This window comes from Manis javanica, chromosome 6 (genome assembly GCF_040802235.1).
Source record: "Manis javanica isolate MJ-LG chromosome 6, MJ_LKY, whole genome shotgun sequence".
NCBI lineage: Eukaryota > Metazoa > Chordata > Mammalia > Pholidota > Manidae > Manis > Manis javanica.
The window spans coordinates 138,742,809-138,766,339 of NC_133161.1; the positions used below are offsets into that span (position 1 = coordinate 138,742,809).

At 47.9% G+C, this 23,531-nt stretch overlaps 3 protein-coding genes across 15 annotated transcripts in view; 1 reads left to right on the plus strand and 2 right to left on the minus strand.

Annotated features, from left to right (window-relative positions):
* Nucleotides 1-2,961: 2,961 nt before the first annotated feature.
* On the minus strand, nucleotides 2,962-10,323 carry FOXRED1 (FAD dependent oxidoreductase domain containing 1). Of its 3 annotated transcripts, none has more exons than XM_017663475.3 (11): nucleotides 10,166-10,323; nucleotides 7,975-8,195; nucleotides 7,135-7,245; nucleotides 6,753-6,871; nucleotides 5,584-5,678; nucleotides 5,220-5,321; nucleotides 4,836-4,912; nucleotides 4,491-4,651; nucleotides 4,238-4,367; nucleotides 3,899-4,003; nucleotides 2,962-3,681 (listed from the first exon to the last, which is right to left on the minus strand). In XM_017663475.3, exons 1-11 carry the CDS (start codon nucleotides 10,248-10,250, stop codon nucleotides 3,427-3,429), a joined length of 1,461 nt encoding a protein of 486 aa, XP_017518964.2. In that variant the 5' UTR covers nucleotides 10,251-10,323; the 3' UTR covers nucleotides 2,962-3,426. The 3 variants fall into 3 exon arrangements, with proteins under 3 accessions (XP_017518964.2, XP_073095605.1, XP_073095604.1); XM_073239504.1 differs by having other exon boundaries at nucleotides 2,962-3,726; XM_073239503.1 differs by lacking the exons at nucleotides 7,975-8,195; nucleotides 10,166-10,323 and having other exon boundaries at nucleotides 5,584-5,674; nucleotides 7,135-7,220.
* Nucleotides 10,324-10,529: 206 nt separating this feature from the next.
* Nucleotides 10,530-16,508, plus strand: SRPRA (SRP receptor subunit alpha). The gene is made up of 14 exons (XM_017663305.3): nucleotides 10,530-10,774; nucleotides 11,387-11,470; nucleotides 11,768-11,931; nucleotides 12,119-12,282; nucleotides 12,532-12,691; nucleotides 12,828-12,981; nucleotides 13,192-13,283; nucleotides 13,386-13,504; nucleotides 13,647-13,733; nucleotides 14,040-14,212; nucleotides 14,293-14,506; nucleotides 14,917-15,080; nucleotides 15,160-15,258; nucleotides 15,420-16,508. Exons 1-14 carry the CDS (start codon nucleotides 10,658-10,660, stop codon nucleotides 15,546-15,548), a joined length of 1,920 nt encoding a protein of 639 aa, XP_017518794.1. The 5' UTR covers nucleotides 10,530-10,657; the 3' UTR covers nucleotides 15,549-16,508.
* Nucleotides 16,509-16,751: 243 nt separating this feature from the next.
* Nucleotides 16,752-23,531, minus strand: part of FAM118B (family with sequence similarity 118 member B) — a 42,337-nt gene continuing 35,557 nt past the window's right edge. For 9 of the 11 annotated variants that reach the window (XM_073239515.1, XM_073239510.1, XM_073239514.1 and 6 more), the window contains 4 exons: nucleotides 22,402-22,530; nucleotides 20,810-21,095; nucleotides 17,527-17,581; nucleotides 16,752-17,294 (listed from right to left, as the gene is read on the minus strand). In XM_073239515.1, coding sequence (XP_073095616.1) covers nucleotides 17,535-17,581; nucleotides 20,810-21,095; nucleotides 22,402-22,530 — 462 coding nt within the window. In that variant the 3' untranslated portion in view covers nucleotides 16,752-17,294; nucleotides 17,527-17,534. The remainder of the gene's footprint in view (nucleotides 17,295-17,526; nucleotides 17,582-20,809; nucleotides 21,096-22,401; nucleotides 22,531-23,531) is intronic. The other 2 variants (XM_073239518.1, XM_073239519.1) reach the window with 2 other exon arrangements.

Here is a 23,531-nt window from a genome sequence, read left to right on the forward strand (position 1 = left end):
TTAATCCTCCTCACACCCTGCAGGAGAAGGGGTTTATACCTGTTTTGCTTCTTACACAATTGAGGAAAGTGATGCTTGGAGATTGATCTTTTCCAGAAGCCGCACACAGTTAAGTGGCACTATGGGTCCGGAATGCTGGAGAGGCAGACCGGAGTGAAGTGAGACCAGCGGGGACACCAGCTCCTGGCACGCTCTGCTGAAACCCACGTTGGGCGCGATGCCAAAGCCCTGCGATTTGCTCCTCTCCGCAGATTCCCCAAAGGGCATGCCTGAGCTCAGGGTGTTAGAGGGCTCGGAGTCCTGTTACACAGACGGAAGGGATTTCTGTAGCTCTTGAGATGCTGATGAGCACTGGGAAGCAGGGAGAGGCGATGTAACACGGAGCACTGTCCCAAAACCTCCTTTGTCCTTAGAAGAAATGTATCTGAGCAGTGTTCCTTGGCAGGCAGGTTTGGGAAACAGTCCTACAGCTTCTCAGGTGAAACGCTGGAGTGTGGGGGTAGTTTAATAGCATCTGTCGAAGATACACGATGTCCTCTTCAGTCTTATTGCCTACTTTCCCCACTAGCCAGCCAGAATGAATTAGCGGCTAGCCTGGGAGGCTGCACATGAAGTTCTCTGGAGTTGGATCAGGGGTTCGCATTCAGGGCTCTTCATTTATTTGCCTAATGACTCTGGGGGAGCATGTGACCTGTCTGGGGATCACTTTGCTCATCAGAATCAATTATTCGGTCCCTAGTGTTGTGTTAAGGAGTAGGTGAGATAAAGTGGGTGGGAAGTACAGGAAGGATTGTCTTTTTCAAGCACCCTCTGCTGTTCTCCACCTGGAGGACCCTCCCTTTTCCCAACTCTGCTCCAAATGCCCATTTTCGGGCAAGGCTCATTTTTGCAGCGTTAGCAGGACAACTTTTCTTACCAGCCCTTCCCACCCCCAAATCCCTAGGGCACTTTGTGTTCCTGTGGATTTCCTGCTCCAGTCAGCCCTCCCATTAAATTTCAAATTCCCTCCAGCTTGGAGCAGAGGCATTCAGGTAAAAAACACTGGCTGAGGGAGGTACAGGAGGCACTGAGAGCTCGGTGTAGGGCAAACGACGAAGGCTTGGTCCCCATCCCTCAGAGTCCCTTTAAGTCTAATAGGGAGGACACAGGTGCAAGGTTAAGTGCTCTCCCACAAGTCTGAATAAAGCCCTATGGGAGCACAGAAGCTTCATTAATTCCTTAATACGCATGGCATATGTTGTCCGTCCGGAAGGAAGTAGCTTCAGGCTGAGGAGCCAGGTGAAGGCCTTTCTCCTTCTGAGCCATACCTAGGAGTGTCTGTACTTAAGGAAGGGTGAATTCTGGGTATCTGAGGCAGCTAGCTTACAGGGTTAATGGGATGTGGCTTGGCTTCCCCCTGCATGCCTCTGGCAAGTTCCTTCCGGTCTTTCAGCAGCACCTTCTGCAATTAGCCCTCCCTCTTCTGCTCACCTAGTCCTGCTCCCTCCTTCTGTGACCTCACTGGCAGCACTTTTCTCATCTTCCCCCTCGTTCACCCACTGATAGTGAGGCCCACCTCCATCTTGTATGTTTCATTCTTCTCCCAAGGCCAATTTTGAGGGGGTGGGCACTTTACCTGCTGTCTCTACTCCATTTATTTCTCTCTTCTGAACTGTCCACACCTCAAACCCCAGAGGCCATTTTTTCCTGAAACTGCTCTCCCTGAGGGCCCTGCTGATGTACTTGATACTCAGTCTGACTATCTGGCGCATGTGCATTTTCACCACTGACCATTCCCACTGGGCTCCTGTGACACCATCTCCTGCTTCTCTGGCCACCTCATCAGCATCTTCTCCTTTGGCTCATCCCTTACATGTCAGAGGGGTCCCTCCATCTTCCCCCTTGGTCCCCTACTCTTCTACCCTGCCACAGTAATATCATCCTCTTCCATGATGTCCACCTCTCTACCCACAGCCTAGATCACCCAAGGGCCACAGTGAATTCAGCTCCTGTTAGACATCTCCACCAGATGTCCTACAGGCACCCTTGACTCAACATGTCCCAACCTATACCATCCTGTTAACAGTCCCTCACTGCTCCAGGTGTCCTTCATCTCTATGAAAGGCATGACACCCATCCAGTTGTCGAAGCCAGAAACCTGAGAGTCTTACTTGACCACATTTCTTGCTATTACTCTCACCTCTTAGATCCATATGCTTCTTGCCATGGCAGTGCAGGTCTCTGTTGTCTCTGCCACGTAGACTATAGTAATTGCCTCCCATCTGGCCTCCTGCTTTGACATCATAATCTGTTCTCCACAAGGGAGTTAGTGTTATTTTTGTAAAAGCAAAATATGATCATGTCCCTTCCCTACTGAACACCTTTCAGGGGACCCCTGCCCACAAAGAGCCAGGCTCTGCAGCACAGCTCTTCAGCCTCTGGCTCCACTGCGCTTCCTAATACCCTCTTCTTTCTCTCCGCGAGCCCATCAGGACAAATCACTTGTAGTCTTTTGAATCTTGGCTCAGAGCCCAACTTCCCGGGGAAACATCATGGAGAAACACCAGCTGGGAAAAGGTGTCCAGGCCCTGTGCTTATTGCCAGCACTGCAGGGATAATACTACATCAGATCCAGGAAAGAGGGACAGAGAGGAAGCAAGCACACTCCAGTGAGGTCATACACAACGCTTTGCCTTCTGGTGTTCTCTCTATCTAACGTGTAGCCCTGGGCCTGGCCAAGAGTTGGAGCTGAATAAATATTGGATAGATGAAAAAACTTAGCCATCCCTCCCCTCTCTGACCAAACCCCTGAGGAACTCAGGAAAAGGAGGCACTGGCTTGCAAACAAGACGCCTAACACTAGGACCTAAGAACGCTGTGGGGAGGAGGTGGGTGTGTGCCCCCCAGCCTGGGATCAAAGGCTAATGGGGTGCTTCAAAGCAACTCCTGAGAGGTGCAAAGTGGAAGAGAAAGGACTGGAAGGAAGGAGTTCATTGCATTTATTGATTGATGAATAGGGTAAACAGACAAGTCAATAAACCTGAACCAAGCTGCCTCTGAATACAGCCTGCCTGGGCTCTGCTGAGGTCTGTCATGAGGGGCATAGGCAGTGTTTCTGGGTCAATAGTAGGAGGGAGCCAGTCATGGGCCATGGTGCTCAGGGTCCCCAAGGTATTCTGTCCAGTGGTCTGCCTTGGTGGGTGGCACCAGCCCAGGCCGGGATCAGTCCCACCTCATTATTCTGTTGGCCTAGGCCTCAGGCACAGAACCTCAGAGGCTACAGTCTGCCTGCCCGCCAGCCATGTGGGGGCAGAATGACCTGAGGAGAGGAGGGTGGAGGAGCCCCAGCATGGTATGGGGAGGAACTGAGCCCTACGGAGGACGTAAACATGGGCCGCAATTAGAGCCAAGGGCGACAGACAGGGTAGCAGTGGAGGGCCTGCAGGCTCAGATGATATTATGCTCTTCAACCTTCTCTCCCAAGTAAAAGCGGGTAAAGAGGAAAGGGCTCATATTGATGGTCTGGAAGTGGCCCTCCAGCACCATTTCTGCCACAGCTCGCCCCACGGCAGGCGCCTGCTGCAGCCCATGACCACTGAAGCCCGTAGCAAAGTACATATTGACAACTAGTGGGTGGGGGCCCACCACACCGTTCTGGTCAAAGGTGTTGTAGTCATAATAGCCAGCCCACGCGCTCCGAACCTGTGGGTGCACAAGACGCCGGGGTCTCAGGAGGGCCGCCGCACACTCCGCCCTCAGTCCTGGCCGTGGATCAGAACACAGCGCCCTCTACCAGTCGCTGATGGGGCCGAGGGTATAGATCCGTAGACCTCAGCACTTGTGAGATGCAGGGCATGTGGCAGTGGACAGGCTTTCTGGGGGGCCCAAGATGCTCCAGTATCATCTGTCTCCTAGTTACCTTCAGAGTCTCAAATGCTGGTACTCTCTGGGCCAAATGGGGCCACACCTTGTCCTGGAAGAAATCATGGTCGACCTCCAGGTTCCCTGGGTCCGGTTCCTCCTCCTGTGGTGAGAGGTGCAGACAGGCATCTATTGCCTGTGACACAAGGGCAGGCAGACCTCTGGGACCCCTTTAATCAGTCCCCTTGGTAGGTAGGGGGTGGGGAGAAGAGATCCCAATCCAAACCCGGAAGGGGCTGCGATACCAGTGATGGTTCAGGGCCCTCCAGACACCCTCACTCTAATTAGACAAAGGGTCTGTGCCCGCTTCCCAGCACCCCAACCCCACCTGGCTTACCTCAGTGGGACTACAGCCACCCAGATAGTTGTTGCCCAATCCTTCCCGGCGGAAATAGGCTCCGCTGAGGTCTGCAACAAATGGGGTCTCCAGACCTGGTCCCCGGGGACAGTGCCATACATACACATACCTGCCATAACCAGCAGGGAAGGAAATGACAGGAAAGGCACATACCCTTTCCCCTGTTTAACAAATTCCTACATTGTTTCTTCCTTCTCCCACCAACCTCCTCAGCTGCCCTGAGGGAAGTCACCTTTTCCTTGGTTCCACAGGTAGCTTGGTGCCCTGTAGGGTGCCAGGTGGCCCGATCCCAATGCCAGCCAGCTCTGCGATATGCCCAGCCCAGGCCCCTGCTGCGTTGATCACTATAGCACACTCCACAGGTTGGTACTCCAGGCTGCGGTTCATCCTCACCTGTGGGCACCAGAGTCAGGGTGGGGAAGAGGGTGGGTCTGGGCCGCACACTGGGCATCATGAGAGGTGCGTTCCTTCTTGAGCCTCAGTTTACCCATACCGGAGGTGGGGAGGAGAGTAGAATGAGTTGTTACCTTTCTTGTCTCTCCTCTTTGGAAAGAAGATGCACAGGCTGGGAACTTACATGGACTTCATGGATCCTTCTCAGAGTCACCTCTTCCCCGCTTGTGGTCTCCAAGCGGTTAGATGAAGAGACAAAACCTACAGGAGAAGAAAAGCAGACAAACCCTTGAGGCCTTGAAGAGGAAGGAGGTGGGAACTCCACCGGTTTCATAAGGAAAGCGCGCTGGAAGACTAGGCACTTTCCCCCAGATCCTGAAGCACACAGAGGTAGGGGAGCCGGGAGGAGCTCGGTGGCAGTCGGAGCGGAAGCCGTGAAGCCTAGCTAGGAGCCGGAGTCAGAATGCCCAGGACCAGCCCTTGGCGAAGAGCCCGTCTCCCAACTCAGCCTAGGCCTGCACCCAGGCTGGCAGGGGAAACAAGCAGTGGGCACGGGCCTCAGACTCACGTGTCACCTCTCCCTGGCAGAAAAGGACCCCCATGGACTGGACCTTTCGCCGAAACCCCTGGAGCAGACACCAGGGGTCAAACCAACCTTCGTCCTCCATACCTGGGATGAGAAAAAGAGGACTCAGGAAGCAGGACTAGGGCCTCCTCTCCTGTGGTATGTGCTGCACCCCCAGCTCTTCGTTAGACCTCATAAGCCAGGGAAAGCCATGCTGACCAAATGCAGAAGGGTCAAATTACGTGGAATGACAGAGAGCTGGGTGGGCCCGGGAGGCCCTGCTGGCCAGGAGCGAAGCACGGCTCCTTGCCATGGCCTCAGGCTGAGGCACCCCTCAACCCCGAACCCCTCTGCAAGCAAGCCTCACCGTAAGATGCCAGAGCCACTCCCTCTGTGTTTATCCAGGGAAACTTGTTCTGAAGCTGCTCAGGAGACATCAGACAAACTTTGGCTCCTTGCTGTCTGAGAGAAAGGCGGGGTCTGTGCATTATGTAAGAGAGGCTCAGAGTGCAGCCTGTGGCGGCAGGCGGGAGAGAGGGGCGGTAGTGTGGTGTGGATTCCACCTCATTCATGTCGCTTCTGGGCCCCCAACCCCCCAAGTTTTCCTCCTTGCTCAAAGGGTAAAGACAGCAAGTCCTAGTGAAGGCTCTTCAGCATCTGACCCCTCTTCCCTGTCCTCTAGTATGGCCCCAGCATCCCTTTAGCCTCACTAAACTCCTGTCTTCCCCTAACTATTCCCTGTCCTTTCAAAACAGGGCAGGTCACTCTGTTCCTGCCACTCTTGCCTGGAATGACCGCTGTAAACCTCCTAGCACAATCCTGTTCACCAGCACAGCTATTGTCTTTGGAATGTTGTCTCCCAAAGGCAGCAAAGAAGGTACTAAAAGGACATACTCGCAAGCCAAACCACCTGGTTTAAATGACAGAGCCACCACTTACTATTTCCTTGTGCTTCAGTGTCCCCACAGGTAAAATGGGAGATGGTCTGATGATTAAATCAGTTAGTATTCGTAATGCATTTAGGTTATCACCTGATGTCACTAGGGAGATTTTATAGAAGTATCTGTGAAAGATATGTACTCTTGACTGATCCTGACAATCACTGAGAGCAGGGTTGTCAAATTCAGCCTGCAGCCTGTTTTTGTACATGCATCAACATTCATCTACATTTTTGTCTCTGTCTGCTTTTCTGCTTTAACTGCAAAGTTCAGAGACTGCATGGCCTGCAAAACCTAATATATTTACTATCTGGCCTCTAATGAAAACGTCTGCAGATTCCTGGGCCCCTTCCTAGAGGCTTCGGTTTATTAGGTCTGGGATGCCCTAGGTGGTTCTTAACTAGCAAATTCAGGAACCGCTGCACCAGTACCTTCTCTGTATCTGTATTAAAGCACTTAGCACAGGGAACTGGAGACCTGCACGCGTGTATGTGTCCTGAGGGAGCTCCCGTCCACGCACCCAGTTCCTAACTCAGTGGTGTAGCTTACTGTGTGCATTCAGCTAACCAGCAGCTCAGGGATCCTGCCAGGCACCCACCTCTGCACTTTCACATTGCTTTCCATGATTGCAGCACCTTTTTCTGAAGCCAGCAAGAGATATCCTGAAGGGTTGAACTGGATGTCCAGGGGAGGGTCGTCAACTACAGCCAGGTACTCCTGTGTGCAGAAAAGAGCTCTTCAAAGAAGATGATTTAATGAAGTAGGGAGAGCTTCCCTGGCTTCCTCACCACCAGCCCCCAGGACTCAGTGTCCCAACCCACAGAGAAGCCTTCTGGTAGCTCAGCCACAGGGAAGAGCCAGGGCTTCCAACTGCTAGATGCCTGAACTACTCCTGCTGTTTCCCCTCGCCCCCTGGGCTACTCTCTGATCGGGGCTGAAGGATGGGACACCACCCCAAACACCAAATCTCATGCACATACATTGATGTTCCGTAGAAAATCGACTGAAAAGAGGGAGAGCTGGATGTTCTCAGGCAATGAGAACTGCTGACGAATCCCACCCACAGAAAGACCAGTGGAGGCCTGGGAGTACTGCGGAAAGACAAGAGAAGTTGAGGTAGACCAGTACCCTATCCCACGTGAGCAGGATCCTGCAGTGGAAGCCGGGGTCACACACCTGAGGTTAAAGGGAAGTCCTACTTGTAAGTCTATCTAGGAGGAGTTGAGGTGGATAAATCCAAATGGAAACCAATTAGCAGCCCAAATAGGACAATGATTATTAAAATCCTTCTTAGCAGATGTGCACAGCAGGGAAGTTAGGCATCTAAAAGGCTGGGCACAGTGGTACAAAATGGTAATGCCTCAAAGTCCAAGGGCAGGAGATTGACATTTGATCTACTATGTGGAAAATATAGGGATATGAGCAAAGTAGCAAGATTTGTGGCTACTGGGCAGTGGTAAATAGGAACAACTAGGAACAATAAAGGCAAAGCCTCAGAAATAGTGGAACGTACGAGGGGGCTAAGATAGCTGTTCGTGTTTACTACACGTTGAATGCAGACTCTCCTGGCTGGACCAGTGAGATCTCAGAAAGATCCAGTGTTGTGAAATCTGCTTACAAAAGCAAAAACCTTATTGCCAAAGTCCCTAGTTTGACAGATGGAGAACCTGGGACTATTTTTCAACAAGGTCCAAAGCACAGCCCCCTGCCCTTCGGACCTCCAAAGACTGAGGTCTTCCCTCTCCTCCCCTTGTCCCTAGGGTCCTCCATAAAATATGAGTCCATGCCCCACCATAACTCTGCCCAACCCAAGGCCTTACCGTGTTGTCCCGTTCCACCACCAGCACTTGAATGGCACCTCGTCGCTTCTCCAGCCTCTTCAGCCAATAGGCCACAGACAGGCCAATCACCCCACCCCCCACAATCACCACATCTGAGTGTTCGGGGGGTAGGTGGCTAGTGTCATACAGTGGGTTCCAGGCCCCTCCAGGAAGGAATGACTGGATCTTCTTCTTAAACTCGGGCACCTTTCCACCCCAATCTGTGGAATGCAGTTATGGTCAAAGAGGGCCATACGTTCCCTTACCAGGTGGTGAAGAATTAGAGGATGGGTGCAGCAAAGGGTAGGCTAAATTGACACTGAGTTGGCTGTCCGCACTGTCATCCCATCTAGTAAGGTTCAGCTGGTGCCCAGCGGCATTCCACAGCCTTGCCATAGGCTCATATGCCATTAGCCTCTCTTCCTTCTCACACATCTTGTTCAGCACAAGATTCAACTTCTTACAATGAACACTCTATACTTTCTCCCTAGGCTAGGTGACATACACATATTATCTCCTGCTCCATCTCCCCCTGAAGCCCCAGGCTTATATACTTGACTGCACTGTCATCTCCACTTGGATGTTCCAGGCTCCTGGACCAAGGGGCCCCCTGGGTATACCCCATAAGCTGCAGTGCCTTCTGTATCATGGCACCTCACCTGGAGGTCCATCACCATAGCCAACCTTCATTCATGTCCTATCTATTACCAAGTCCTTGTTACTTTGCCTCCTATATATCCCCCTCATCTGTCCCATTTTTCCCCCCATCTCTGCCAACACCACTCTAGAGCAAACCACCATAATCTCTCGCCTCCTAACTATTCCCACTAATTCCCCTTGCCCACCCCCGACCCCCAACTTCTTTTCCACATAATAGCTGGAATGATCTTTTCTAAACACTAATTTAATCACATACTTTCTTGCTTAAAACCCTCCAGTGGCTTTTCATTTCCTTCAGGGTAAAAGTTCCACATCTTCGACCTGACTCAGGAGGCACTGCACCATTAGGCTGCTCTTCGCCGGTCTCTCCCACATTCTGGCCCCTTCATTCTTTGATGGCACCTTATCTCCTCCCATTACGGGGAATCTACACACCTGTTCTGCTATGAAACTCTGTCCACTTCTTTGCCTAGTTAACTCCTTGCTTCCTTTAGCTCTCAGCTCAGTTATCATTTTCTCAGGGAAGCCTTTCCTGTCCCCCAAGACTATGTCAAATTCTCCTGTCGCTGTCTCCTAATTCTTTTTCTGCATTCAATGTATTTGCAACTCTGGGTTTATTTGTGATTGCTTATACTCTACTGTGCCTACCTCCTTCACGACTGAATCCCTAGCCTAGCTCAGTACCTGGCACATCCTTAGTGCTCAGTAAGTGTCTTGAATAAATGAACTCTTCGTATTTCACTCCAAACTCCAAATCTCCATGTCTTGTCATTCTCTCCAATACTAAGTCCAAACTCTTCCCAGCACCATTTGAATGTTATTGTGATCTGGACTTCCTTACCTTTTATATTATTAATTGATCTGGACTTCCTTACTATGTTTTACACTATTACTCAAACTCTGTATCTAGATGGGTTTTGTTAGTTCCTTACACAAGAACAATGCTTTTCTCCTTCTAAACCTTTGCTGAGTTCTCCAGAACCTGAAACACACACCCTCCCTGAACCTTCAACGAAGTAAACGTCCTTCAAGGCTAATCTCAGTTCCCACCTGCTCCATGTACTTCTCCAACTTCGGGGACTAGCAGTGCAAGGCATTTTCCAAGTTGGGTTCTATCCAGTCGTGGACTGGTCTGTTGAAGTCTCTCCTTTCTAGCTATACTTCAGGCACCTCCAGCACATATACTGAATCCTCTCTTTCTCTTCCCTCCTTCATGGCCACAGCACTAAGCACAGCATCTTGCACGTGAGCAGGACTTTATGCTCATCTGTGCAACGGATGAATCAGCCTGGCTCTCTGCTGTTTTAGTGAGGCATACAATGATCTGGGATTTGAAACCTGAGAATGGCAACCTTGGTATCCATACAACTGCTCAGGTATTTACAAGTTCCGGTGGGAAATCTTACCCCTTTCTCCCACTAGACCCAGTCTTTCCAGCGTGGGCAAGGAGAGATCCCAAATCCTAAAGGTCGCATAAATGGAGATTGGGGAAACCCAGAACCACAATACCCTCCGCTGCCCTCAACTTTACCCAGAGTAGAGCCTCCTCTGCGTGTGCCTAGTCCCCGGGCCAAGAGGCCCCGGCCCAAGCCGAGCTGCAGCGCCCTTGGAAGCATGGCCCCCTCGGAGAGCCTCTCCCTCCTCCTCCCATTCGCACCTCACACCGTCCCGTCCCCGCCTCGGCGTCAAAGTTTTGCGCCGCAGGCCGCTCAAAAGAGCGCGCCCATTGGCCAGCGGCCCCCCCGGGCCCCGCCCCTCCACGCTATACGCAGCTGTCTCCCCGTGACTTCCCAGAGCCCCGCCCAGGCCCTCCTCCCCCCGCCATTGGCCGGCCTGGCGTCTGCGTAGGTCCTGCGCGCCCTTGTGGGGAGGTGGGCCGGGAACCCTCTTCTGAACGGAAGTGCGGCGGAGCTGGTTTCCGGGGCTGTTGGTGTGACGTGTCCCGTGCTTGGCGCAGCAGGAAGAGGCGGCGATCGCGGCCTGAGTTCCCGGCGCCGGTCCCGGTTCTTTTCCCGCTGCCGCCATGCTCGACTTCTTCACCATTTTCTCCAAGGGCGGGCTCGTGCTCTGGTGCTTCCAGGGCGTGAGCGACTCTTGCACCGGGCCCGTTAACGCGTTGATTCGTTCCGTGCTTCTGCAGGTACCGCCCCCGCGGGTTCAGAACTCCGCGCTCATCCCCTTGATCCGGCCCAAAGCCCCTTCTACTGATCCCGCGCCTCCTTCCCGCACTCTCCTCCCACCTCAAAACTGGCCGCTCACTCGCCACCGGGACTCCACTTACTCCTCCCGCCCCCTTCAGACTGTCCCTCAACTTTGCTACGCCCCGTCCCCTTCGGCTTTTTGGGACTCTTAGCAGGATTCCGGCCCCCATAGTTTTCTCCATTCACCCCCCAAGAGCTTGGGTTTCTGTCATTTCGAAGGCCGGGTCAGATAATGGATGGAAAAATGCCTTTCAAAAACTGTACATAGTGTACAGCTGTAGCAAATCTGGTTGTTTATATAAGGACCGCTTCCCTATTGGCTCCCACGGTGTGTTGGCTTCCCTTTCACCTCTTTTCCCGTTTTCCCCAACAATGGTATCTCCCTTTCTCTCTGATGGAGCGCTAGAGTAATGCCCCAGCAGCCTCCTCTTGCCCTGGGAACAGGCTTGACTTTGGGGGAATATCTGGTTCTTTCCCAGAGGTAATCCTGGAGGGGCCCAAGTCTGGGTTTCTGGGAATGGTGTGAATGCTGAGACATACTCTTTTTCCAGGAAAGAGGAGGTAACAACAACTTCACCCATGAGGCACTCACACTCAAGTATAAACTGGACAACCAGTTTGAGCTGGTGTTTGTGGTAAGTGCAGGCATTTTAGAGGGGCAACGATTTCTTTCTCAACATACTCCAGGTTATTGAGAGAACCCTTATTCATTGCACCCAGTGTGTATGATGAAGTAACTGAGAAGACAAGGAGGGTGGAGGGGGAAAGGGAGGAAGCTCCTGGGCCCTATCAGAAAACTTGGCTGGCCCTCAGGTCAGGGAAACCTGCCAGGTGGCTGAGCCAGTCTCTGGAGGCCTGGGTTGAGTTGGTGTCCCTCTGTGCTGGGCCGGCATGTAAGCAGAACTGTTGGCTCTCTTTCTTTCCCTAAACAGGTTGGTTTTCAGAAGATCCTAACACTGACATATGTAGACAAATTGATAGACGATGTGCACCGGCTGTTTCGAGACAAGTACCGCACGGAGATTCAACAGCAAAGTGCATTAAGTCTATTGAATGGCACTTTTGATTTCCAGAATGACTTCCTGCGGCTCCTTCGGTGAGAGGCCTCCCCTCTCCAAAATCAATTTCCATGACTTGTTGTGCTCCCTTCCTTCCAGAGGGCAGTTCAAGGGTAGTAAATTGTATATTGAAGGACACTCCTAAATTTTATGCTCAGTCTAGTGTGGTCTTCTTGATATGAGGGTCCTGTCTGTGGACTTTGACCATCCTCAGTTTCTCTTCAGTGAAGCAGAGGAGAGCAGTAAGATCCGTGCTCCCACTACAATGAAGAAATTTGAAGATTCTGAAAAGGCCAAGAAACCTGTGAGATCCATGATTGAGACACGGGGTGAAAAGACCAAGGAAAAAGCAAAGAACAGCAAAAAAAGCAAGGGAGCCAAGAAAGAGGGTGAGTTTGAGCTCCATGGACGAACTCAGGCATGCAGAGTTGTTCAAGTGGTCGGAAGTACTGATGTGGTGCCTTGTCCCTTTGTCATTGCTTCTCTCTCTTGTTCAAAGGCCCTGTACTCTATCACCTCCAGTCCTTGTGATCCCCAAGATGTTTGCTCCTAGTTTCCTCTTAAGGATTTGGAGAACTTTTTCCCATTGTCCATTTTGTTGGAATTTGGCCTTTTTCCAGTGAGTTTTCTCCCAACAGGTTCTGATTGCTCTTCAGCTCCCAGCAAAGCAGCCTCTACAGAAAAATCAGGTGTCCCAGCGGGGCCTGAGAATGGGGTCGAACTTTCCAAAGAGGAGCTGATACGCAGGAAGCGAGAGGAGTTCATTCAGAAGCATGGGAGAGGTATGGAGAGGTCCAGGTGAGCATCCTAACTTTTGCCATAAATACTATTTATCTACCATGTTGGAGGAAAGAGTTCTTGTCTCTGGCTTTTGATGGGGTGTTTCCTTTCCTACTTCGCCACCACAGCCATCTGTGCTGTAATTCGTTTTCAGCAAGTCCTCGAAGTCTGATGCTCCAAAGGAGAAGGGCAAGAAAGCGCCCCGGGTGTGGGCACTGGGTGGCTCTGCTAACAAGGAAGTCTTGGATTATAGCACACCCACCACCAACGGAGCTCCGGAGGTTGCCCCACCTGAGGACATCAACTTGGTAAGAGGCAGCAGGGGGCAGAGTAGCAGTTACCATGGATGAGAACTCGGGGAGGAAGTGGAGACTAGGAGGGCAGTACCTCTGACCTTCTGAACAGGGGAGGGGGTGTTAACATCTGCCTTCCATTAGAGGCAGAGCAGTATAGACAAGGCTTTTTAAACCTCAGAGCCCTCATGTTCCCGATCCATCTTCATTTCCCCACACCCCCAGATTCGAGGGACTGGCCCTGGGGGGCAACTTCAGGACCTGGACTGCAGCAGCTCTGACGATGAGGAGGCCACTCAGAACTCCACCAAACCTAGGTAGGGGACTTCCAGGTGGTGGGTAGTATGTGTCTTCAGAGCAGATGAGACTTGATATCTGCCCCTGGGTCTGTGTGTACCTGTGATCTCCTGTGCCTGCAGTGCTACCAAGGGGACTCTGGGTGGCATGTTTGGGATGCTGAAGGGCCTTGTGGGTTCCAAGAGCTTGAGTCGTGAGGACATGGAATCTGTGCTGGACAAGATGCGTGATCATCTCATTGGTAAGTTCTGGGGAATTCCAGGAGGACTTAAGTTTATGGGGCAGGGTTGATGGATAGTAGAACGACTTGTTTCTCAGTTGCACCCTAAGCGTTGTTCACTGTTGACATGGCACACACAACACACCTGTTCATGTCTCCTCAGCTAAGAATGTGGCAGCAGACATTGCAGTTCAGCTCTGTGAATCTGTGGCCAACAAGCTGGAAGGGAAGGTGATGGGAACATTCAGCAGTAAGTATCTCCCTGAACTAGGAGGTGCTCAGAGCATTATGCGTACCAGGTGGTTAAGTACGTTGATCTCCATTCTTTGGTGTGTAACTTGGCAAATTCCTTAACTTAGAAACCCCTACAGTAGATTAGTATACTAGAATTATTGGGAGGATTAAATGAGTTAATACTTGTGAAGTGCTTTGGACAGTATCAGATATGGTGTGGAATCCTGGAGCAAGATCCTTGTTCCCTTAGCTCAGAAAGGTGTTGGGCGTTCCTGGAGTACATTCCTTGGGTTTCATGGAGGCACCTCCTCCCCCCTTTCAGCGGTGACTTCCACAGTAAAGCAAGCTCTTCAGGAGTCCCTGGTGCAGATTCTGCAGCCCCAGCGTCGTGTAGACATGCTGCGGGATATCATGGATGCCCAGCGTCATCAGCGCCCTTACGTTGTCACCTTCTGTGGTGTGAATGGAGTGGGGAAGTCTACTAATCTTGCTAAGGTCGGTGCACTTTCCAGCCTGACACCCTTTCTACACTCTCCACCTCTCAGCAGTCCTAGTCACCTTTGTCTCTTGCACAGATTTCCTTCTGGCTGTTAGAGAATGGCTTCAGTGTCCTCATTGCTGCCTGTGACACGTTTCGGGCGGGGGCCGTCGAGCAGCTGCGTACACACACCCGGCGTCTGAGTGCCCTACACCCGCCTGAGAACCACAGTGGCCGCACCATGGTGCAGTTGTTTGAAAAGGGCTACGGCAAGGATGCTGCAGGCATTGCCATGGAAGCGATTGCCTTTGGTACAGTGCACCAGAAGTGTGGGACCTTCTCTGGGTCCCTGTCCTCTTTGGGTTCCCTTGGCATTTGCAGAGGAGTAAGGTTACCCTACTATCAACTTACTGATCAAGTCAGGATTAGTGACTTGCCATCCTCTGCTTTTGGGTAATGGGTATAGTTGCAGGCGAAGCTAATGTATCCCAACCAAAGAAACCTCTATTTAAGTAGTCACCTGTATCTCACTGCCATTCTTTTCCTGGATATGATTGATGGCCCAGCACAGACTAGTTTTTCTCCCTGTACTTTGTAACCAGATCCAGAGTCCAAAAAAGTGAACAGATAGGCTTTTACTATAGTGAGCACTTCTGAGAGGAAGCTGGAAAGGAGCATGACGACAGTCCAGTTTTGAGTTGACCACTGTTTTTCTCTCTAGCCCGTAACCAAGGCTTTGATGTGGTGCTGGTGGACACAGCTGGCCGCATGCAAGACAATGCCCCTCTGATGACTGCCCTGGCCAAGCTCATTACTGTCAACATGCCTGACTTGGTGCTGTTTGTAGGGGAGGCCTTAGTAGGCAATGAGGCCGTGGACCAGCTGGTGAGGGTTAGGGCCTGGTGCTCTTTCTAGCCTCAGTTTTAGCCAGTTAGGTGCTCATTGTCACCTTTCTCCTTTCCAGGTCAAATTCAATAGAGCCTTGGCTGACCATTCTATGGCTCAGACACCTCGGCTCATCGATGGCATTGTCCTTACCAAATTTGATACCATTGATGACAAGGTAAATATGGGTGACACGGGACAAAGTGAGACAAGGAGGAATGGCAGTCCTTCACAAGGGAGCTGAAGCTTGGATGAGTAGGCTCCAGAGCTTCCTGTTAGGGCCCTCCCTAACTAAAAAGTGGTCTTGAGGTGATTGGGTACCCCCTGTTTACACTTTAGGTGGGAGCTGCTATTTCTATGACCTACATCACAAGCAAACCCATCGTCTTTGTGGGCACTGGCCAGACCTACTGTGACCTACGTAGTCTCAACGCCAAGGCTGTGGTGGCTGCCCTCATGAAGGCTTAACATGGCTCTTGCCTGATACCAAATCACCGCTTTCCCCAAAGCCCCTATTCCTGTATCAAGAATGTGCTTTAGAGTATGTGAGCAACTTGTCTTCAATGTAGTGCAAAGGCAGAGGGAGGGACGCCCCAGGGTCTTGAGGCTCCTAACCCCACTCCCTGCCCAGCCCCACCGCCGTCTGTGGGGAAGGCCTAATCATGTGAGGGTGACTGCCCTCCGCTCCCTCCCCATGGTCCTCCCCCCTCCTACTCAGGCACCCCCTTCAGTCTGCCCACAAACTTGGTCTCATTACAGTTCTGACCCACAGTGGGAAGAGCCAGCACCTGAGCTCTGCAGACTGGTGTGCTCACGGGATGTCTGAGCATAACCAGCAGTTTGGAGTCCCGGCTGCATTCGGTTAAGAGACTTCCAGAGCCAGCTCTGAGTCTTGAGCGGCACCTCTCCCTAGGCTAGGGCTTCTAGGAGCCAGGATGATGCCCACCACACTGTGGCAGTGTATGGCCTGCTCTCAATTGCTGCTAGTTCTGATGATGACCCCATCCTTGGTATTTTCCTAAAGCATTGACTAGGCCAGAGTGGTTTGTTACAAGTGAGTGAAAGGTGAGTCCCCGCTCCCCTCAGAAACGAAGCCAAGCTGCATTGCCACATTGGGCTTCTCAGCTCCCAACTCTTCCCGCTACCCAGAATCCAGATGTGAGCTTTGCATGTTCCCCTTCCTGGGAGAAAACTAATTTCAGAAGGGTACAGACTTTTGCACCCCCCACCTCCTGAGCGGATCCTGGCTTCTCATCCTCTCCACAGTGCCTGGTAGACAAGTGCTACATTAAAGAACACAAACCTCTTGTTAAGACTCGTCCTGTAGCTTGTATTACAGATGTGCTATTAGTGCAATAAGGTGAAGGCTGTCTGCCCAGAGAAATACATTAATTTATATAAGAAAATAAATTTCATAAATAAACTGCCTTTTACGTCTCACAGTTATTTTATCTAGGATGCAAAATGGAAGTCCCACATCACACTAACTAGTTCCGGAGTTTATGGTAAGAGGAGAAAGCAGTAACTGGTAACACTGAGGAATCAGGTAAAAATAAATGGTTGTCATGAAAGGAGACCACCCATGGTGAGAGAAGATAGACCGAGTTACAAGTATAGGGTCTGTTAGTACCTTTGCAGGCTAGGAGTTACCTGAAGTGACTCTAAAAGAGCTTTTAAATGGGAAGTAAATGAACAAGCTTTTAATACAGCTCAATTATGTAAAATACTGTACACTGTAAAAGATCTAGAAAACTAGAGCTTCAAGTCATGTCTTAAAAAAGCCATTAAGCCTAATTGAAAAACCAGGTATAGAGTACAAAACTGCAAGGGCCATGGGAATTCCACAGCATCTAGAGCCCATCCTTCATGCAGAGCTGCAGCCAGTCAGTGGACGTATCACATTGATCTGCTGTGTGGACACAGGCATGTTCAGCTGGGGGTGGGGTGGGGGCTGCATTTGGGTCCCGTTGTCAGTTGGGTATCGTTGAACCGGAACAGGCCGCAGAAGATCAAGAACCAGCAGGCATGAAGGATTATACTGGAACATTTACTCACAACCTCCCCTTTATCCCCAACCTTCAACCTCTAGGTTTTGGTGCTTCCCAGGAGCTGTGTTAGGTTCTTGTAAGTTTACTGGTTAAACCCTGTCCGCGGTAAGGCCTTATAGCTTGGTCTACTGGCCGTGATTTCTGTAGCCCTTTCATGTACTACAGTCTGTGGAGAGAAAGAAAAGGTCGAGAATAAAACGAAGTTGTACAAAACAGGTTTATACATCCGAAACTGCAGGTATTTAAATCAAACTTAACCCTTCAGAAAACTAGACTTAAGAGATACTAGGAATTTTGTAGTAGACTTGATAGGAAAACAAACTCATAAGTAGGAAAAGTAAATCATTGTCTGAGGTCTTCACTAAGCTCACAAATTGACAAACAACGGGAAATGGTACCTCTTCCTTCACTGTGCTGCAGATGAGCCATTTAGCTGACCTCTCACCATCCCTGCTAAACAGAATGTTAACATCAGTATCAGAGCAGACCCAAAAGCTACAACTATTAATAACAAAACCAACCAACTACATGGAGATGAAAGCACGTGGTCTAAGGACGGCATTATTTAGTAATGAACACACTGCTGAAAACGAGGCAGGAGAATAAGCTGGATTAGTCTTCTGACTATTGTATTAAATAATGGAAACAGTAAGGTCCCTGAGCCCTGAGCACACAAACATTGTGAACAAAACATTTTACAAGGGCAGAGTGTCCCTAACTAGAATGCCAACCTGAGGTTAAAAAAAATTCAGTCCGACCAGGGATGGGGAGCAGCGTTCAAGTGCGCAGATTCAAGTAGAAGAAAATAGAAATCAGAAATAACACCAATTTAGAGTATAAATAAATAAAAGGTACAGCACTTAGACAAATTAGTATTCCCCTCTTAGAAAGCACTTTAGCAGAACCACCAAAATGTTCTTGCCATTTGACCTAGTAATTAATTGCAGTGAGAACCTATCCTAAAGAAATCACTGGCAAAAGAAAACACTAGGGATGAAGATCTCATTCATTCCAACACTAAACAGAAAAAATTAGAAATTCTCTAATGGGAGTCATTAGGTAAACTATAACATCCACAATGGATTATAACATTAAAAATAACAGTTATGGGAAAATGTATGATGCACCAGTGAGGAAGTACCAAGACATGTACATCTGTTTACAACTATGCATGACAAAATGCACAGGGGAAATCGCTAACTGGAAATATACCAAAATAACTTATGGTAAGAATTAGAAAATAATCATTTGTCTTTACCCCATTACCTCATTTTTCTGAAATGTACCAGATCCTAGAAAATATATATATATATATATATATTTTTTTTTTGAGAGGGCATCTCTCATATTTATTGATCAAATGGTTGTTAACAACAATAAAATTCTGTATAGGGGGGTCAATGCTCAATGCACAATCATTAATCCATCTCAAGCCTAATTCTCGTCAGTCTCCAATCTTCTGAAGCATAACGAACAAGTTCTTACATGGTGAGCGAATTCTTACATAGTGAATAAGTTCTTACATGGTGAACACCTAGAAAATATTTTTTGACCAAGTACTTTTCACTATGCAAAAGTGGATACACAGCACAATACCAGGCACATAGCAAACGCTCAGAGTTAAAAAAGAGCAAAAGACCTCTTACCTCAGAACAGTTTTTACCTACAGAGACTCAAAACATGGAAGACCCGGGTAAGCTTGACTGGTCTCAGAATGAAATGTTTGTAACCTGAAATTGCTCTGTTAGATTTCAAGTCACAAACTAGGCTGACTGTTCTAATAAAGCCCCCTGATCAAATTAAAAATCCTTGATTTTTAAAAATTCAGAATACCTCATGAGTGACAACTTAGGGGAAAGCCACTCTGGCAGGAAGCCTACGTGGCTAATAAAAGAACTTGTGCCACTCTAGAACACTTCCGATGAATTTTATCAAAAGATTTCATATAACAGGAACAGCTGTCCAGAGGGATTTTGATGTTTTCAATTTTAGCATCTTCCATGGGTAGAAGATTTCAGAATGCTGATCAAAAGAAGTATGTAGAGCTTGGGATGTGCCTCTCATTTAGTGAAAATAGAATATGCCCACTAGAAAAGCCCAGTGAAAGTCTTAACTGTGGGCAAACAGCAAAAGAATCTGAAACACAGCAGGACAGCAGAAAATGTAGCCGCAGGAAAGAAAAACTTTTCACAAAAGAAACTGAGAGGTTTGTCTTTCTAAGGGTTTTCTAAAGTCTTCTGGAGAAAGGGTAGACATAGTTTTCAGTGTTCAGTTACAGTGATGCCTTTTACAAATCTTGTTCCATCAAAGTATAGCCATGGAGTGATTCTCTCATTACAGGAGAATTCCACTTGAAGCAATCTGATTCAGAAAAGAAATCTGGGAATGATTATTAGAATTAGGAAAAGTTCTCTCTACATTAAATTTTCTGTAGCTTAAAAGGCCTGCTAAGCTGCACTGAGATTGACAGTGAAAATACATATTAAGATGTATCTTTTCAAGAACATATTCTATGGACAATGGCAAAGGTTCTTTGGAACTGGGTAATTAGTCAGAATGGCCAGACCCTGGGGCTTGGCTTTCTTCAAAGTAAAGTTTTCAAAAGCATTCTTCAATTTAGGATACCAAAAAATTTTGCATGTTATTAGGAACTTGCCTTGAGGCCATTAAGAAACTGGACCTTTATCCCCATTTAGCTTTCTTGTTAGAACTTCAGGTAAATTATCGAGTGAGTGGTACCCCTAACTGCTGACCTTAATGCCACCATAACAGTTTCCAAAATAGCATTTTTAAACTGTGGGTTTTTTCTGCTTATAAAGATAATGCATAATTATTGTAGAAAAGCTAATGAGAAACAAAATATTAAAAAAAAACACCTTTTCTACTGCATGACGATAACCACAGCTATTTGGTAAACATCGTCCTACATATTTCTCTATACATACACACAAATGAAAATAGAATACATCTATAATTTTGTATGAAAGGGATTGACCAGAGTTGATGATTTATGATCTTTTTTTTCTTCACTCACGGTATCATGTCTCTGACATCTTTTTGGGCATAAAACATTTTCTCTCTTTATGGCTCAGTGTTTTTCATCAATTAAAATAATCAGTGTATTTACAGAATCCAACTTTTCCCATTATATACTACACTGATTACATTCCCACACCTATACCTTTGTGTAATTGGTATGTGTAATTGTGTAATTATCCAGTTACCTCCTTAGGAGAAATTTCCCTTAAGATAAATTATATTGAGTGGGATTTCTGGATTGGAAGTTTTTAAATTTCGAACATATTCCCAATTCCCCCTTCAAACAACCTGTACTAACTTTACTTTCCCACCAACACTACATGAATATATTTCTTTCTACACAGCCTTAGCCAAAACTCAGTTATCATTCTTCTCTATTTTGAAACCTAAATTCTAACTGCATTTCATTGATAACTCAGGTGACTGAACATTTTTTCATGCATCCTATTTCTACACTGCAATGCTGGATATGTGTGTGTCCATTTTCCTACTATCCAAATGGCATTTTAGTCTCACCTGAAGAATAACCAGGATCTCCCTTCATATTTTGGTTAAGATTATATTCCTCATCTTGGTAATAATTTTACCCACCACATATACATACATGCTCTCTGATCCTCACAGTCTCAAAACAGATCTTACCTGTTCCACCCCTTGTGGAGATCTCCCACGTCAGTCGCTTGAAATATTCTGGAAGATCAGCATATTCATTTCCATAGGAGATGACTTTAATCCCTTTGTCCAGCATGTTTTCTCGAAACTTCTTGAACTCATCTATATCTCCTCTCCGAACCAGCATAAAATGTTCTAAGTCGGATTTATGCTTGACAGCCTCCAGGAAAAGGGCTTGGAAAGTGGTGTCATCCACAGTCCAGCCACACCCCAGGAAAAGAAATGACTTGTTCTCATAGAGTTTCTGAATCTCTCCCTTTAGGAAAAGAAACAAATTAATGACATCGTTAGGACACACACAAGGCATGTCTGAAACAAAAAAGTCTACAGGGTCTTAACCTGATTCATTTAGCAGACTGTGATGACCAATTCACCAAGATTTAAGAGGGCAGAAATGGCCTATGAAGGAACCTGATCTTATCATTTACGACTATAACTTGCTGATCAGTCTAAAAGTTTATCTTTACTTGGCATTCTCCTGTAGGCTCTCTACTCAGGGTTTCACCAGGGTGGCCCTGGTCTTCCGGCCTATTTATTTTTTAGATCTATGTGCCCAGAGGCTATAAGGCAGTGAGTAGTCTTCAATATATCTTACTCTGTCCATTTTCTGCACCATATTTGACTTCTTCATTTCACTAACTGAATCATGGATCACCAGAGAAGATAATTCCAACACCAGCTTTGCTCAAAAAAGTCTGACACTTAGAACATCAATATGAGTGTGTGTGTGTGTATATACATAGAAAAACATTAGAAATGATTTTTCTCAAGAGATCACTAAATGTCAATGACAGAGGCAGTACATGTCAAGGAAAGAATAGGTGAAAAAAAGTTCTTAATGCTTTAGAAAACATCACATTTTCTTGGTTTTTCTTTTGCTTCATCATGTAAGATACTATCTTTCAAAGTGACCCAGTCCTGAAAACAGCCAGTATATATTGTTTTCAGAGCTTGGGGCCAGTGAATTTTCCCCACATATCATCACTTGGCCCAAGGGTGCTTCTGGTTGGAATATGTGTAAACAAGTCTAAAACTTGCATCCCAAAAGATCAAGTTTTTTTCACAAAGAAAAAAAAAATCTCCATTTTACCACCCTATCCAAAAGTTTTTTCAATTCTTTCCACCAAGCAGTAAGTATGCATAAATGTGGTAACTCAATATAAGCCCATCACCATTTACACAAAATCTCCTTAGAATGTATGTTCGAGTAGTGATTGGGCAGTAAAAAACTGCATAAACTATTTTCAGCATAGATTCACCAAAAGACAAAGAAGGCTAATAATGTATTCTTTGTATGTGAAGATGGTGCCAAAGATGGAGAGCCATCAGCTGCTGTCAATCACGAACAAAGTGAAATCCTACAGCTTGATACCTGAAGAGATGTTCTGTTCTACATTTCCTAAGATGGCACGTACACCCATAAACTAAGAAGCACTGGAAAGAATACTGGAACTTCCAATTTTAATTAATGAAAAGAAAATGTTCTATCTCAAAGACCAATGGTATATTTAGATGCTTCCCAGGAAGGCTTTCCCGAGCCCAGCAAGATGCGCTCCACTCACCATAACTTCAGTGTTCCTGAGCACGTTCTGATACCCAGCTGGATGAAGGACAATGCCACTAGGGTTGGTGTAGACCCCGTGGATGTGTAAGACGCTCAGCTTCCGCTTTTCCTGAGCCCACTCTAGGACCTGCACAACACAAACAGAACTCAACCGGGTTGGCAGGGCTAAGCACTTGCTTCAAGGTCCCAGGGGCCAAGGGGCTGTTTTGAGGACTAAGCTTCTGACATAGCTCTCCAGCTTCATGGTATCATAGAATGCAAAACCTGATGTGCTTTCAGTTTCCATTTCAGGCATGACTGTAAAGACTGATGGCAGCAAGTCTGGTGATTTCTCTTTGAAAGTAGTAAGTCAAACATTAGAGTTTATTTGTTACCATCTGCAGAAACATGAGGGGTCCTTTCCACTGCTGATACACATGACAGCTATGGATGACTATTTCAGTACTGATCACAGAGATCAAGCTTCCTTGCATCCATGCCCTTCTGTAGTCCTTTGTCACACTTCCAGGTGTGAACACATGGCTTGCTCTAGCCAACGGGGTATTAGCAAACATGGCATGAGCAGAAGCTTAAAAAACATTGGCACAATAATTTTTACTTCTCTTTTGCTGCTTTTGGAATCCAGCTACCATGCCAGGAAGCATGGACTAGCCTGGTAGAGATACATGGCCTTTTAGAGGTGCGTGGCCCAGCCACCTTCCTGCACCAACAGGCATGGAAGCGAGGCCATCTTGCACCCCACTACCTCAGTCTGGCCACTGAACAACTGCAGCCGTGTGGGTAATCAGCAAAACCAGAACTGCCCACCTAAGCCTCTGAGCCCAACCGAAAGCACAGATTCACACTATCCCAGTTTTAGGGTGGTTTTCCATTCAGCAGTTAAGCATTAAATGAACCACTCAGTCACCTCTGGGTTACCTAAAAGGCTACTTCCAATGTGGAACAATCATTTAGATGATGCTGATGTTAACACCTGGATTCCATGGTTCCATTTTCCCAAGAACTAGAGACAGTATAAATTTATTCTTACAACATTCTAGAGAAATAAAGTATGCATTCTTAAATAGGGTGGTCAGAGGAGGCCTCTCAAGGTAGGTGATACTTCAGGAAGGGGGTAGTGGGTAGAAA